Source organism: Pipistrellus kuhlii, unplaced genomic scaffold (genome assembly GCF_014108245.1).
Source record: "Pipistrellus kuhlii isolate mPipKuh1 unplaced genomic scaffold, mPipKuh1.p scaffold_m20_p_3, whole genome shotgun sequence".
Taxonomy (NCBI): Eukaryota; Metazoa; Chordata; class Mammalia; order Chiroptera; family Vespertilionidae; genus Pipistrellus; species Pipistrellus kuhlii.
The window spans coordinates 9,839,777-9,856,004 of record NW_023425529.1 but is presented as its reverse complement, the minus strand read 5'-3'; the positions used below and the strand labels follow the sequence as shown (position 1 = coordinate 9,856,004).

At 36.2% G+C, this 16,228-nt stretch overlaps 1 protein-coding gene and 1 non-coding gene across 7 annotated transcripts in view; both read right to left on the bottom strand.

Moving 5' to 3' along the window:
• Positions 1–1,711: 1,711 nt before the first annotated feature.
• Positions 1,712–16,228, bottom strand: part of WASHC3 (WASH complex subunit 3) — a 41,727-nt gene continuing 27,210 nt past the window's right edge. For all 6 annotated transcript variants that reach the window (XM_036457265.1, XM_036457269.2, XM_036457270.2 and 3 more), the window contains 2 exons: positions 8,861–8,925; positions 1,712–2,127 (listed from right to left, as the gene is read on the bottom strand). In XM_036457265.1, coding sequence (XP_036313158.1) covers positions 2,043–2,127; positions 8,861–8,925 — 150 coding nt within the window. In that variant the 3' untranslated portion in view covers positions 1,712–2,042. The remainder of the gene's footprint in view (positions 2,128–8,860; positions 8,926–16,228) is intronic.
• LOC118731103 lies at positions 9,717–9,842 on the bottom strand. Its single transcript, XR_004991796.1, has one exon. It is a non-coding gene; the product is annotated as a small nucleolar RNA SNORA11 (small nucleolar RNA).

Sequence of the window (16,228 nt, the reverse complement as noted above, 5' to 3'; positions counted from 1 at the left end):
AGCACATGGACGCAATTTACTCTCTAACAGGAGCCATGTTCTGGTTCAGATATAAAAGTTTTGCAGAACTCCTCAGCGGGGTATGTGTAAAAGGAAACATTTAAAAATTGCATTATAATTGCAACAGATTATAAAGATATAGATTTAGTCATTGTTTATCTTTTGGTCATTCTTGGAAGGTTTTAAAATCTAAAAATTTTAATGAAAAAGTTCTGGAAATCTTGAGTGTGACTTACCGTCCAACTTATCTTTATATCCAAGAAAAATCATACATTGTAAATGATAGTTAAGTTCAAGTCAACTTGGTATTTTAGAAGCAGCTCTATCTGTAGCCAATGCCTGTGGTGGTGGCCCTACAACGAACGTGTCTTCCGGGCCCACCTGGGGTTTCAGCCAGCGCTCTAGTAAGAGTCCCGCTCAATCTCAGACTCACCTGTTGGTGACAGCAAACCCATCTCAAAGAAGTGCCCCATTTCTCCACTTTTTGACCAAGTGACCTTTCAAAGGCCATGGGAACCCCGGGCCTATGGTGCAAGTATATTACATAAATGATGAGTAGCCTTCAACCAATGGGTCCAGGGCTAGTGGACAGAGGGTTCAGGCTCTAGTCCTTCTGGTAGACAATCCTGGCGAGCACTTGCTCATTCCCAAGGTGGTGTTATGGTCCTTGGACCACATCCCAAGCTCCCCAATGGCAATCTGGATAAGATACCTTTGTGTGGGTTTTCCCCCTTATTCTGTTCTCTTCCTTTTGCTTCCTGGGATTACCTCACAAATGACTTATACTCAAGTTCTTTTTCAGGGTCTACTTTCAGGTGCCCTAAACTAAAATGAGCACCATTAACCAAATGTATTTATATATCTTTCCTTGTAAGTGTAGGTGGTTCTTCATATCTGTAGATTCACCATTTGTGAATTCAACCAACAGTAAATTGAAAATATTTTGTGAAAATGTTGTGCTACTGCTGACATGTACTATGTGTCAGGCTTATGATAGCTGCGTCTGTAACTGAACATGTATAGACTTCTTTTTCCTTGTCGTTAGGCTCTAAACAACATAGTATAATAGCCATTTACAAAGTGTTTATTTTGTATTAGGCATTTAAAGAAATCTAGAGATGATTTAAAGTGTACAAAAGTATGTGTGTAGGTTATTTGCAAATATTTTGTCATTTTATATAAGGGAATTGAGCATCCATAAATTTTAGTACCCATGGGGGTTATTTTACAGATTTTCTAGACTGTGTGCAAATAATTATTCAATAATTATTTGGTGAGGACATTTTTAACCTGTGAAAATTGAATATATTTTTTGTTGTTGTTTAGGCAATAAGAGCTGATGATAATGATGCTTGCTCACTATGAACCACATTGAAACTACCTTTGATTAAATTTCTATCTGATAACAAATATAATACAAATATCTAACTTTGAAGGTATATGAACTTATGGTGAAGAGGCAAAAAACACTATAAGCTAATAAATAATACCAATAAGTTCCATATCCATACTATATATGATATATAAGCTTTAATTTGTCACATAAAACTTCAATATTACTTTCTGCCAGAAATTTAGCAACTTTTATGATACAAATGCACATAATACTTTCATGCTAAAAGTCACAAAAACTGAGTAATTTACCCAGCCAAATTCACTTTTTTTTGCAGTCTATTTTTGCTGCGAAGGAACCGCTGAGCTAAAGCCAGCCCATGCAGTCTATTTTTGATCACTAATCTCACATTGATTTTATGTTAAATGCTCATTACATCTCTGCAATATTCCATCTTGGTATTGGTAGCACTGATTTAACTTTTTTAGGTTATTTTATTTTCCAGGTCAGGGTCCTCAATTGGTAACAAGATATACTGCCAGATTATAACTGCTTTATTATTATTACAATTTTAACACTGAGGAAGGTTGGTGATGAATATCTGGCCATTTGATGTTGTTTTGGCAAAGAGTTCAAGTTCAGACTCTCTTTCTGATAGAACATAAAGTACGCCTACACGTGTTATCTGTAGTTATTATCAAAGTTAATCTTAGTCACTAAAAGAGGATTCACTATCTGAACTTTCCTCTGCATTTTTTTCACCTTCTCCATCAGGCACTGGAGCATCTGGCCTCCTGAAAGAGAAGGGAAACATTTTTAAAGGTTTTTCCAGTTGAAAAAAGCACTTACTCATTGTAAATGAGGTTCATCCTTGAATATTGCTGCTCATAAATCTGCTAAGTCTGCGTCTTTAACTGAGAGAGACTCCCACTCGCCACCGCAGCGCGCTCTCCCTGGCGTCTCCAGCATTGTGGGGATTAAGTGCCTTTCCTGTGTGGGGCCTTGGCTCTGTCTTCTTTTTCCAGTGCTTACAGAGTGTGCTGCTGCAGCACTTCATGCTTCTCATTGCCATGGAGATGAGCTATAGACAGAGATGCGATCAGGGGAGACTGGCAGGGCCATTGCCACAGCCAGTCTCCCTGGAGTCCAGAGAAAGAAAAGCCAGCAGTGGAAAGAAAGGGAAAACCTTCATGCTCAGGAAAGCTGCAGCGAGAAGGTTTTTAAGTGGAAGAGAGTTTAAGAGTGGCTATTCAGAAACACAGGCAATATAGAAAATCGGTGGGGGCAAAGGTTCTGCATTGTGTTGAATGTTTTCATTTATGTGCAACATGGAGATATGAGGATGGTTAAACTCCAACTCCGCAAGGCTGTGCTATCATAAAACAAAATAAAATTTAATACTGTCATTAAAACCGACAACTAGACAGGCTCCACCGTGTGTCAGTAAACCATTCAGTTCACCTGGGAGCACTACACTCAGCCCATGCCCCTGCTACCAAGAAGGAGAATTAAGTGAGGAAAGTATACTTTTGGGGAAACAAAAAGAGAGAGGAGGATTAATACAGCTGCTCTGTCCTAATAATGAAAATCTACCACTTATGTCTCCCTCAGCCCCTTGATTTTATTAAAGACTGGGAACACCCACAAATGCAACTCTTCTTTGTAAGACATATAACTACTATACATAGTTCATTATTTACTGTTATTTACTCATTAAAAATTACGATTGAGTTCTGGCTTATATTTGTAATGTCATACCTGGAAAACTACTACACAGAACAAATACTGGCACTGCTTTCTAGTCGTCACATATAAACCCGTTCAATTTTAGATTTTGCCTAAGAGGAAATCACATGCACTCAATAGAGTACAATGTGAAAGCTGGCCACAGCATTTCTAGGTGTTGACTGATGCTCTGTCTGCCTAAAATACTAACATGGAACCACAGTCTTCTTCACTACCTATGGAAGCAAGAACTCTAGAAGCAGTGGGCATGAATACCAGGCACATTTTCCCAGTAAGTTTCTCCTTGCTCAATAGTTGATTTCTTATTGTCTTCACTTTGCTTAAAAAAGAAAAACTTGCCAGAGGGAAATTTCAAAAATTATCTATTACACCAAATTACATTAGTATCTATGGCAACTCAAACAAATAAAACAATGTATACAACTCCCCTAAAATAAACACTACTTAGGAGAAGGGTAAAAGTAGCTTAGGCCTAGAAGAGAATGAAACATTCAAATTAATTGGTTTATGTGTGTAACCACTTTTTAATATATATACTACTATATGGCATAGCAGTTACGAACAAAGACTATGAAGTCAAATAGTCTTGCTACTTACTTGTTAGGCAACTTTGGAGAAGCTATTCAACCACTCTGTACCCAACTAACTAGATGTTGTGTTGATTAAAATAAATCACTAAATGTAAAGTGATTAATATTGAATAATATCTGGCATATAATAAGAATATTAAATGTTATTTTCTATTATTTTTATTGTAGAATTATTATTCTAATCATTATCATGTGCCCATTATTTGCCAGGAACTGTTTTAGGTACCAGAGATACAGAGATGAAAACCAAACAGTTCCTGTCCTGCACAAGCTGATATTTCCAGGGGGAGATAGAAATGGAATCAATTATTGTTATACAGTATGACATACACAAACACAGTTGTATGAGCGACACGTGTGAAAAGAAAAGTAATTCACTCTATTAGGGTTGGTTAGAGAAAACTCCAGAGAGATGAAGACACTTGTGAAGGGTTTTGGGATGTGAGTAGGAGTTTGTCAGAAACAAAAAAATGTGGGAATAAGTGAAGATGGGAATCTGAGTAGAGAGAAAAATGAGAATGGTATGATACTACAATACATTAGGAAGCTGGAAGTCATTCAATAGCTAGAGGGTAGGGTGCAAAAGTATATGCGGTGCAAAAGTAGATGACATCAGATGATTTAGCAGTAGTAATAGGTGAAGGATAGGGAAAAGTTATATAAACAAGTTTTCGCTGCAATTGCACAATTTTGGGATTTTTACATAGTCCCTTATTTCACATTCACGTTATGTAATAATCGCCACTATCTCCAGAACTCTCTTCATCCTGCAAAACTGAAACTCTATACCCATCCTATCTAATAAAGAGGGAATATCCTAATTGATCATCACACCTTCACAAAGATAATGGTGCCCATAGCCAATGAGGGAATATGCTAATTGACTTCCACACCCTCAAAGATGGCTGAGCCAATAGCCACAAGATGCTGGTACCAAACCCTCAGCCTCACCAAGGTGGCAGACGTGCAGCATAGCCGGGCCCACTCCAGGTGGATCTGGCCACTCTGTGTGCCTGCCTCCAGAGCCCCCCAGTTCCCTCAGTCCCCCAGCCGCCTGGGGCTGGCCCGGGGGGCAGGCAAGCCTCAGATTGCAGCTTCCCAGCCACCTAGGGCCAGCCCAAGGTACAGGCAAGTTTCGGATGTCTGCTGCCCAGTTGCCCAGGGCCTCCCGAGGCTCAGATAACTAGGGCTGGCCAAAGCTTGAACTGCCGGCAGTGGCAGCAGCAGAGGTTTGATGGGGGTGTTTCCTTCCCCTGATTACTGGACCGCCTCCTGCTCCTGAGGGTTCCTGGACTGTGAGAGGGGGCAGGCCGGGCTGAGGGATCCCCCCTACAGTGCATGAATTTTCATGCACCAGGCCTCTAGTTAAGTAATAACTCCCCTACACTCTTTCCCTCCAGGCTTTGGCATCTACTATTCTACCTTCTGTCTTTCAATTTGACTATTCTAAGTGGAATCATATAGTGTTTGTCACTTTATGACTGGCTTATTTTATTTATCATAACGGAAGGTTTATCCATGTTATAGCATGTATCAGAATTTCCTTCCTTTTTAAGGCTGAATAATACTCCATTGTGTGCACAGAGTACATTTTGTTTAACCATTCATCTGTGGATGGGCATTTGGGTTGTTTCCACCTTTGGGCTATTGTTGTTTCCACCTTTGGGCTACTGCTACTAAGAACATGGGTATACAAACACAGAGTGGGGTAAAGGTAGGTTTATAGTTGTTCATATGGCAAATAGTACAATAATCAGTAAATAATAATACAAGAATAAACTATGTGTTTTATGTACTTACAACTGTAAGCCTACTTTTGCCCCACCTTGTATATGTTTTGAGTTCTTGCTTTTACTTTTGGGTATATGTTCAGAAGTGGAACTGCCAGATTACATGGTAATTCTAGGGTAAATTTTTTTGAGGCACTGCCAGACTGTTTTCCATAGTGGTTATATCATTTATACACAGTACATAAGTATTTCCAATTTTTTAATTTCTTTGCCAAACTTGCATTGTTTGTCTTCATTCATTTTTAAAAATTGAGATACAATTGATATATAACATTATATTAGTTTTAGGAATATAATACACTTTGTTATTTGTATATATTGTGAAACCATCACACATTAATTCTAGTTGATGTCCACCCTCATATATAACATCAAACATTTTTTTCTTTTTATGAGAACTTCAAAGATCTGCTCTCGCCCAGCTGGTGTGTCTCAGTTAATTGAGTCTTTCACATATCTTTTATTTATTTATTTATTTATTTTTTTTGAGGACTGTTTTATTTTTATTTTATTTACTTATTTATTTATTTTAAATATATTTTATTGAATTTTTTTTGCCCCCCTCCCTCCCTCCGACACATACCCTTCCTCCCCAGAGTTTTATGTCCATTGGTTGTACTTATATGCATCACATATCTTTTTATTTCAGTGGCATTGGAAACTAACAGGACTGACTATTGGTTATATACAACTATTGATATTTTTGAAAACTTGGATTTTTAAAGATAATAACTTAAAAATTGCATTTATTTGGTAATTACCAAGCATTTACTTCAGTCTCATAGACTTCCTGAAATTTAGTGATAGACATTTTTCTAGGAACATAGACAGGCTCTCTTCTCCTTTAGCATGTTACACTGCTTTAGTTTAAAATTATGTACTCTTAGCTACTGAAATTTTATACATAATCAAATAATAACGTATTTTCTGATGAGTATTTATTTCAGCTTTGCTCTTTGCTCAGTACAGACTATCTTGACTAGTTTATCTAACAGTTATATGAGTCTGCCTTACTATCTGAGGCTAATAAAAAAAGTGTAGTTTATATTTTAAAAGAAAAGAGAACACAGAACAATCTTTCACGGAAAGTTCTTGGCTGAGGCTTATTATGTACCTAAGATTCTAAATAAAAGTACACTCTTCACTTGGGTGGCACATTTTTTTCTCCTTCATCAGCCAAGAGCTTTCTTCCAGAGCAAGGCTCCTTAACTTTTAGGTAAACATGATCCCCCAAACGCTAGAATTCCTCTTAAACTAGGCAGTTGATTCCACTTCTCATATCTGGCTAAGTGTCGTTGAAGTTGGTCTAGTAGTGGTGGTGACAGGTTATAGTGAGTCACCCCCACTCTGACCAGTACCCCTTGTGACCAATGGCCTGAACTTATGAGGCAATGGGTCAGAATTCCGGCTCCAGGCTGTGGTTGAGGAGCAGCTTTCGTGTAAGATGATGTTTTAACTGTTACTGGAATTCTACCCTAAAACTTGGCACCGCTTTGCAACCAAATGTTTCTTAACGTTTAAAGACAATGACATACCCTCAGATTTGCTAAGTGAGATATACCAAGGAAGGATTGGGGGTACTGGGAGTTCTCCCCTCGGTAGTCATCCATGGACTTCTTTGGGTAGTGATACCTAAATGGAATCTTGGAGAATATGAACTTAGCCGGGCCAATAAGATGGGGGAAGGAAATTCCATGGAGGTGGTATGGAACAGTGGCAAGAAATGAAGGTCGAGTGAGAATCTGGGTCTTGATGACAAAAGCATTTATATGTAATTCTAGTGTTAGACTACATGCTGAAGGTAATGGCGGGTCACAGAAAGATTTGAAGCAAGAATGAAGTATTAACAGAAAACTCAAGCTTTAGTGACAGATTAAAAAAGAAACGGGAAACCAATCAGGAGCTACAATAATGATTCAGGTGAGAAATGATGAGAGTTTGAAGTAAGCAGTGATGAGCACGGAGGTATGTGGTCTGATGTAAGGGATGTTAAAAATGAGTCTATCGTAGTGACTGGCAGTCAGGGGTAGGGAAGAGGGCACAATTGAGGATGACTTTCAAGTTGTTAATGTGGATAAAAAAATTATGAAGGTTTAGTCTGGGCAAGGGATAACGTAAAGCCAATAGGAGGTAAAAGGAGTGGAGAGTCAGCATCTGTTGATGCTTGTAGGGCTGCTAGTTTTCTATTTATTACATTTTCTCTAGAGAAAAAAAAAATCAGCCTTTTAAAAGTCATTTTAGCTTTCTACTGTATATTTCGTCTACTGTGTATTTCCAGAAGCAAAAAGGAGGCCATGGTCAATGTTGAATATATTTATAACATATATATGTCAATGAGTACCAACATGGATTGGACCCATCCGTTCAAGTCACATTCTAAAATATGTCACAATCCATCTGCTTGTAAAGTGTGTGTCAGAAAGAATTTCCAGAACGAATGTCAAATATCCCAGAGATGCCTTAGTTCAAATTACCAGTCTATGCCATTGGACTTCAGCTACTTGGATATGCACTAAATGTAGACACATGCTGGGAACCAGTTCTTGTAGACTTTTAAAAAATTCTTAAATTTCATATTTTGGAAGATAAATATGAAAAAAGACTGTTTTATGGTGTTTCACATGCAAAACACACAATTTCTTGAAGGGCTAAGAGCCAAGAAAAAAAACAAAGCAGTATATTGCTAGTAGAATACAAATACCTGGAACACACAGCTAAATACAGTGGGGTGGACCAAAATCCCAAACTGGAAAGACTTTTTACAAGTATCCAGATACTTGCAAAACAGACTACTTCTGAATAATCCATGAAGATATGTATTTATCCAGGATGAGCTATGTAGCTAGGTTTGCTTGGATGAAATAAATTCTTGACAAATTCCTGAGCCACATATTTACAGCATTTCTCAAAAATATTTTATAAAACTCACAAAAACTGACATCTAGTTCCATAATTACCATTAATGTGGACATATAGTGACTTTACCCTATTTATGTCTCAATCTGGCTCAACTTAGATCTTGGTAGAGTAAATTTCCTATATACTAAGGTATTAAACAAATATCTGGTAGATAATTTAAAAAGAGAAAGAAAAAAGTAGCATGGAGAGAAAAACATCACTGCTTCTTGAGGACACTACTGTTGTGCAACAAAATTGCCATCAAATTTCACCTCTCTGGATATATAGATTCATCACTTTTGTACTATAACTGCCCTTAAATGTGCAAAGGCTGGTTTTAACAACATAGGATAGATTTTTCATTTTTGTAACACTATTTATGAATGTAGTTCCCTCAACTATAAAATACTGTATAGGAAAAATATCTAGAGTTCGAAATCTTTTTATTATAACTGATAAATTCAACATCTCGGCGGTAATATCATATTAGAAGAATTACTTACTCAAGAAGATCTGGGTCTAGTCCTTCTGATATCATTTTGTTTCTTATTGCCATCACTGGGACACCCTAAGCAAAGGACACAATATAATAATTCAATGATTAAAAATGCCTCCTTCATAAAAACAGAAAAATAGACCAGTGGATCAAACTGAGAGCCTAGAAATAAAGCCCAAGCATATATAGTCAACTAGTATTTGACAAAGGGGCCAAGATTACTCAATAGAGAAAAGACATTTTCTTCAATAAATGGTGCAGGGAAAATGGAGTTGAAGAATGAAACTCAGTATGAGGAGTCTTCATAGTTACATGTCTCAGAGAAATGCTATAGATCTTGACAAATTAAGTTCAAATTATTGTTAACTATAATCCTCATTTCTAAAATGGGAAATATGCCTAGCAAGTGTAGCTCAGTGGTTGAGCATCTACCTTTGAACCAGGAGGTCTCAGTTCGATTCCCAATATGGGTACATGTTTGGGTTGTGGGCTCAATCCCCAGTGGGGGTACCATGAAGGAGGCAGATGATCAATGATTCTTTCTCATCATTGATATTTCTATTTCTCTCCCTCCCTTTCTAAAATCAATAAAAAAATAAAATAAGGAAATATATTATAATTTTATTTTATTTAAAAAATATATACTTTATTGATTTTAGAGAGGAAGAGAGAGGGAGAGAAACATCAATGATGAGAGAATCATTGATTGGCTGCCTCTTGCACGCCCCCTACTAGGGATCGAGCCTGCAACCCATGCATGTGCCCTTAGCCGGAATCGAAGATGGGACCCTTCAGTCTGTAGGCCGATGCTCTATCCATTGAGTCAAACCAGCTAGGGCTAAAATTTAAATTTTTTTTTTTTCATGTATAGGGCATAAGGTCACAGGAAGGTCATAGAATCCAGCCACTCGTGAGAATTAAGCTCAAGTCACTGTTGGATGTGTTATACACAAAGCCATTCTTCAGGCATTCTGCTCTCTTTACACCCATTAATTATTTAGTTTTAAAAAAATGTCCAGAAAAGATGTCTTCTACAGCCACCATCCTTTATTTTGGCTACAGAGGAAGAGAAAGTCCACGTTCCCTACAGCTTGCTAGGCTAAAGGGGGATAGGAAAGCAAAGGCTTCCGTGCAGGTTTGCAGGAACACTCTCCCTCCTGAGTGGCAGCTAAGGCAAGGCTGTCATTTGTAGGCCCATTTACACACTTAGATTGAGAACCGTTATGTTTAATTTTATAAATTAGTAAAAATTAATCTGTTAAGACTTGGCTAAAATGAACACCGAAATGCATCCTAAATATTAGAAGGATGAAAACAAGTAACAAGAACACCGATGCATTTCGGTGTTCATTTTAGCCAAGTCTTAACAGATTAATTTTTACTAATTTATAAAATTTAAGATGACAAAGTTATCTTAAAAACATACTCCTGAAAGTAATACTGTTTCATGGGGGCAATCTTCAAGGAATTCTGCAAATGACAAAGAAGGCAGAAGATAAAACTCTGGACTTCTTGTTTGCTTATGAAGTTTAACAATAAATGAAATACAGAAAAGTAAGACTTGCTTAGGGGCACTCATTCCATGTTTAGAGACTCTTACATTTGGGATACAGTAAGTGTGAGAATAAAACTTGCACCATTTTTAAAACATAGGTATCCCAAAAATGTATACACACACTTTGAATAATTATAAAGGCAATATTTATTAAAATACGTTTTCAAAATTGAGTTGTTAAAATATACATTTTTGGATACCCTATATATTACCTGGAATTAAGACTTCAGAGATTTTTAAATAAAGCATACTTAATAATCACTTGATAATAAAAGTTATATAATAGTGTAGGAGAAAGCTGTCTACTTGAATGACAAGGGTGGGAATTTATTTGATAATTACATGCCATTTATTCAGTATAACAGAGAAAGTCAGAAGTTTGAAACAGTTCAAAGAAGAAAACACTGAAGTGCTAAGGAGAACAGGAAAAGAGAGTAGAGTTAACATCATACTTCTTTAAAAAGATCTCTCAGTTTCTGTTAACTACAGTTTGATGGTATAAGGTCTTTCTACCAATGCAACTGTGATTTATTTATTACTAGTGGCCTGGTGCAAGAAATTCGTGCATGGGAGGGGTGTCCCTCAGCCTGGCCTGCACCCTCTCCATTCTGGGACATCCCTATCACAATCTGGGACCACTAGGTCCTAACTGCTCACCTGTCTGCCTACCTGATCACCTCTAACCACACTGCCTGCTGGCCTGCTCGCCCCCAATTGCCCCTCACCCCCCACTGGCCTTCTTGTCCCAAACTGTCCCCCATTGCCCGCCTGATCGCACCCAACTGCAACCCCCCTGCCACCTAACTGCCCCCCTACTGCTAGCCTGATCACCCCCAACCACTTTCCCGTCCTGGCCTGATCGCTCCTAACCACCTCTGACTCGGCCCTGCCACCATGGCTTTGTCCGGAAGGACATCCAGAAGGTCTCCTGGTCTAATTAGCATATTATCCTTCTAAAGTACCAATGGATACTTTAGCATAACCCACTGGAAAGCATTAGAAAGGTTATACAAAATTACGAAGCTGAGAAAACAGAAGGGAGAAGGAATGAGGTTGAAAATCTTTCCTAAAATATAGCAAAGAAAGTGTGTGTAGGGTGGGCTGAGGGGAGGTGGTAACTGGTAAGGGAGGAATAGGGAACAGGAAGTTGATGGAATTAACTAAGCTCCCCATTTTAACTTTAATTTCATGGGATTGGTTATAGTACAAGAATAATAGCCCTAACCGGTTGTGCTCAGTGGATAAAGCGTCAGCCTGCGGACTGAAGGGTCATAGGTTCGATTCCGGTCAAGGGCATGTACCTTGGTTGCGGGCACATCGTCCATAGGGGTGTGCAGGAGGCAGCTGATTGATGTTTCTCTCTCATTGATGTTTTTAAATCTCTATTCCTATCCCTTCCTCTCTGTAAAATAATCAATAAAAATATATTTTAAAATAATATTTTTACCCTTAGTTTCTCAAAGATAACTGCAGCAAAATAATACAAATATTACATTATCAAAATTTGATGAGTCTTTAGTCATTTCTGTATATGAATTTTGATAAAAGAAAATACACATAACTTATATTATCTTACCCTATTAGAGACTTTACCATTATCATCAGCTTAATACAAACATCATGAAGCTTGATAGAAAAATAATTTGGTCTGTTAGAGAGGATGCATTCCATAGGAATTTGCTCCTGTTTCTAGTGATGTTGCTTAGAAAATTTGTTTTGCTGTATTCATCCTTAGAGGTTAAGAAACAGTCTGGTTTGTTAAACATCAAAAAGAAGTGTCCAATTTCTGATCTCCAAGAGACAAGGCGATTGGTGGTCTAAGGAGGACACGGCAGACCTCAAGACTAAAGTTTACTGAACTGTGGGATTATTTTTGGCAAGTGATTGTGGCCGTTTGTCCAACCTAAGTAATGAAGAAGAGAGAAGGCAGCCATAAGTCTGATGTTCCAAAAATCACGTCTGTATTTGCGTCACTGGAGAAAGTGTGCAAAGGAGCCACAGTAATGAAATTACGAAGGCAACACTAATAGCTAAATCCTAGTTTCTTATATCATAGTAACTGTTTTGAGGTTATAGGGCTGCCAATATTTACATTTATTTGTTATTGTGTTAATGAAATCCAAGCTACTAAATTCCTTTATAAGCCACGTTGAAATTTTCCCTAACGTTTTAGATTAGAAGGGGAAAAACCCTCTTACTCAATCTAATAGTGATGATTTTCCTTTTGTAAAATAACAAAAAAATGTTCCTTACATTTGAGTCTTTCCTCTCGGTTTATGAGCTTGAATCACAACAATTCAGTTCTGAAAGATGGAAAATATGAAGTTTATGAAGATTTTTCCCTACTTGGTAAAATAGTAAAGAAAAGATCTATTGGGTTGATAGGTGGGTAATACTTTTTTTTTTCTCTTTTTTTTTCAGGGAGAGGGAATGAGTAGGAATTGAAAAGATGCTCTGAGTTGGAAAAAGGCAAGAAGTCCTCCAATCAGGCTCCTTTTATTTAAATTTCAACTTAGTGGAATGGACTCAATCATTTCTTTGCCTTCTGATTTTCAATAATGCTCTTTTAAAAATATCTATACTGCATTTTATGTGATATTTTATTTTAAAAATGTTTTTATTGTTTTTTGTTTGTTTATATAGAGAGAAGAAGGGTGAGAGATAGAAACAGTGTTGATAGAGAAACACATTGATTGGCTGTCTCCTGCATGCTCCCTGCTGAGGATCCAGACAGCAAATCTGGCATGTGCCCAGACTGGGAATTGAATTGATGACCTCTTGGTTAATGGGTCAATGCTCAACCCAAGGACTTCTATAATATTTTAGTAAGGTGTTATATTTAGGATAACATTTTCATATGAAATATTCTATTTAACAGATAATGAATATTTGCTCAATAAACCATAACACAAAAGCAAGTGTATGCTTAATAATCCTTTCTCCTTCTAGAAGCTATCTGTAAAGGGATACAAAATTAATTTAAATAAATCTCTTAGTCACTGTTGACTGAATATCACTATCTAAAAAAAAGAAGCTTTATTTTGAAAGACTTCAGATTTAGAAAATGACAAACTCTAAAATTATCTCTGATACTGTTGCCTCCAAGGGTCATTAATTTGAACCTAAATATATGGGCAAAAAAGCAGCTCACACATCTTGACTGTTTTCTATGGAACTAATAGTAAATTATTCCCTTTTCAGTGATTATTTCAACAGATCAGTTTCATAGGGAGAAAGAATTCTTCACTGGGCATCAGATATCTTTAAAGAAAAAGGAATAAACCATGATAAAATGGATAAAAATTAGACCAGCCCCAACCAGGGCCCCAGGAAGTTGGTAAGGTAGTTATTGTTACTTTATCCATGAAATAAATTCATGTTAGCAGTTTCACCTGTGCCTTTTAGGCATGGGAACTAAGGGTAACCTAAATGCCTATCAAGAAAGCTATTAAAAATTATTTCAAAAAGTTGTTGATGCATTGTTATGTGACTCAAAATATAGCTGAATCAATTTTCCCATGTGATTGATTTTTCCCCTGGGTGTTCTTGTAACATGATAAATATTAGATGCTAAAGACCAAAAAAGCACATGATGTGTTCTTTGCATTTTGTAGTTACTCAAGTTTTTAAAGAATTTCAAAGTAATTAGATGCTATGGAAGACCAATTTTTCCTCCCTTCATTATAATATAAAAGCAACCTCTAAAATGGAAACACTTTCTTTAACAATCTAATTAATGCTATAGCTTCATTAGGAGTACTTTAGCTACATTATAGTTTTGCTAAGCCTCATTTCACTCAACTGATATTTGTTGTTGAGAATGTGTGTTGACTAGAATTTTCTAAATTTAATTATTCATTTGTTTTCTAGGAATAGAAACTTTAAAAGAATTTTCATAGCAAATCATTTTAGAATTAGCTACATGACTTAAAGTGCAATAAGTTCAAATGGTGTCTTACTCAGTTTTTGGAAACTCATTTTATATACACCTATTCAAGAGAATCTAAAGAAATATCTCCAAATACAGCAATAAAAGAATGAAATTCTTAATATATTATAAAGATAATTTTACTGATTGAAACCAAATAACATTCATGTTTGAACTAGTTTTTCAATATGGTAATGAGTTTGGTGTATTATGAATCACTCACTCAATGTCCTTATAGATCATGAATATCTATTTAAAAAGAGATGGCTAGAAATAGGCATTTCCTCTGGCTACAAAACCACAATAAAGGCCCTGAATCTGATATTGTGCCATCAGCACATGGTTTAACCAATTAACTGAATAAAAGTCATTTGTGTACCTGAACTAGGAAAAGAAAAAGAAAAGTTGGGATGCTGTACTATAATTATTTTGAAAACTCCAGTGAGTTGTACTAAGTCCTGGTGATATTTATTTAAATTGCAGCATTAAGTTAAATACAAAAGATGTAGATATCTTCAGGTAGAGGAATATATAATTTTCATTCAGTTTCCCAATAAGATATTTTGAAATCTATTTTATTTCCTTTCAAAACATACAGTAAACAGATTAGCATTTTCTCCAAATTGTAAAATAATCCTTATTACAAAATTACCTAACTTTCAAATGAAGTTTGTTCTTGCATCTTACATTGCTGCAATCCATTCAAAGCACATTACCTTCCACACCAGTAGTGCACCCCCTGTTATGAATGCTTACACTGAGATCTTATCCAAACAGGGTGCTAGAACGCCTTCCTCAAGCAAATGGTGTCTAAGACACGTCTTTCCTCCTGCAGTGAGTCTACATCCTTACTACAGCTCATTTGCTCCCTGGTCTTTACTTTTCCTTCCATTAACTACCACAATCTTAGCCAAACAAATTTCTATTTATGGTGAGATTCACCATACTTCTAAAAAGAGTAAATGTAAGTAAGTAACTACGTAATTTACATTACTAATTTGGAAAATTTTTATGTGAAGTACCCTATTTCTGGCAGAGGTGGGCACTGAGAAATCAAAGTTGTGTAACTAAAACATTATGGTTGGATCAGAGTACAAGAATTATACCACACATTTTGCAAAGGATAAAATCTGTCATTGTTAGTATATGTTTTCAAACACTCCCTTATGAACCTTAACAGCAATGTTCCTTTTGTCACAACTTCTAAAGTAAGAGGTAAGAAGCTGTGTAAAGGAGTTGGAATAAAAGATCCAAGTCCAAAGTTAAAAATATTTTCCTGCTAAATGCTCATCTTCGTTGATTCCCATTGTATATATCATTTAAAGGAAATCCCTTATGAATTTTAAAACTATATTAAACTTATCCTCTAAAAGTTCTTTCCCCTGTGTTTGCTTGCTTATTCCTTCTTTTTCTTTCTTTTGTGAGGAGAGATGTAAAGAGGTATGATGTTACAGTGAAAAGAAAGATGAAGTAAATTTTACATTTAGCAAAATAAATAAACTGAAATAATAAATTACATGTTTTGGCTTGAAAGGACTTTTTGACAAACTGTCCTATACATTATCTCCATTATTTTAATTATGACAAAAATATGATATAGAGAATATGTTCCTTAAGAAATATATTCTCTTTAAAGATAATTTGATACTTAAAAATTGATTTGATAAATTTAATACCCTAAATGAATTACCTTATCAATTACTTTTAAAAGTTTATTTTGCATTCTCAATTTTATGTTTCACTTACTCTCCCCTTTTAAATTATTTTAAAAAATTGTTATTTTTAAATTAATTTTAATTATCTGATACATTATTAAAAAACAAAGAATTCAAGGGTACAGTAGCTGAATATCCTTCTACGATTCTACTAGAGACTGACAACTGGGTACAACA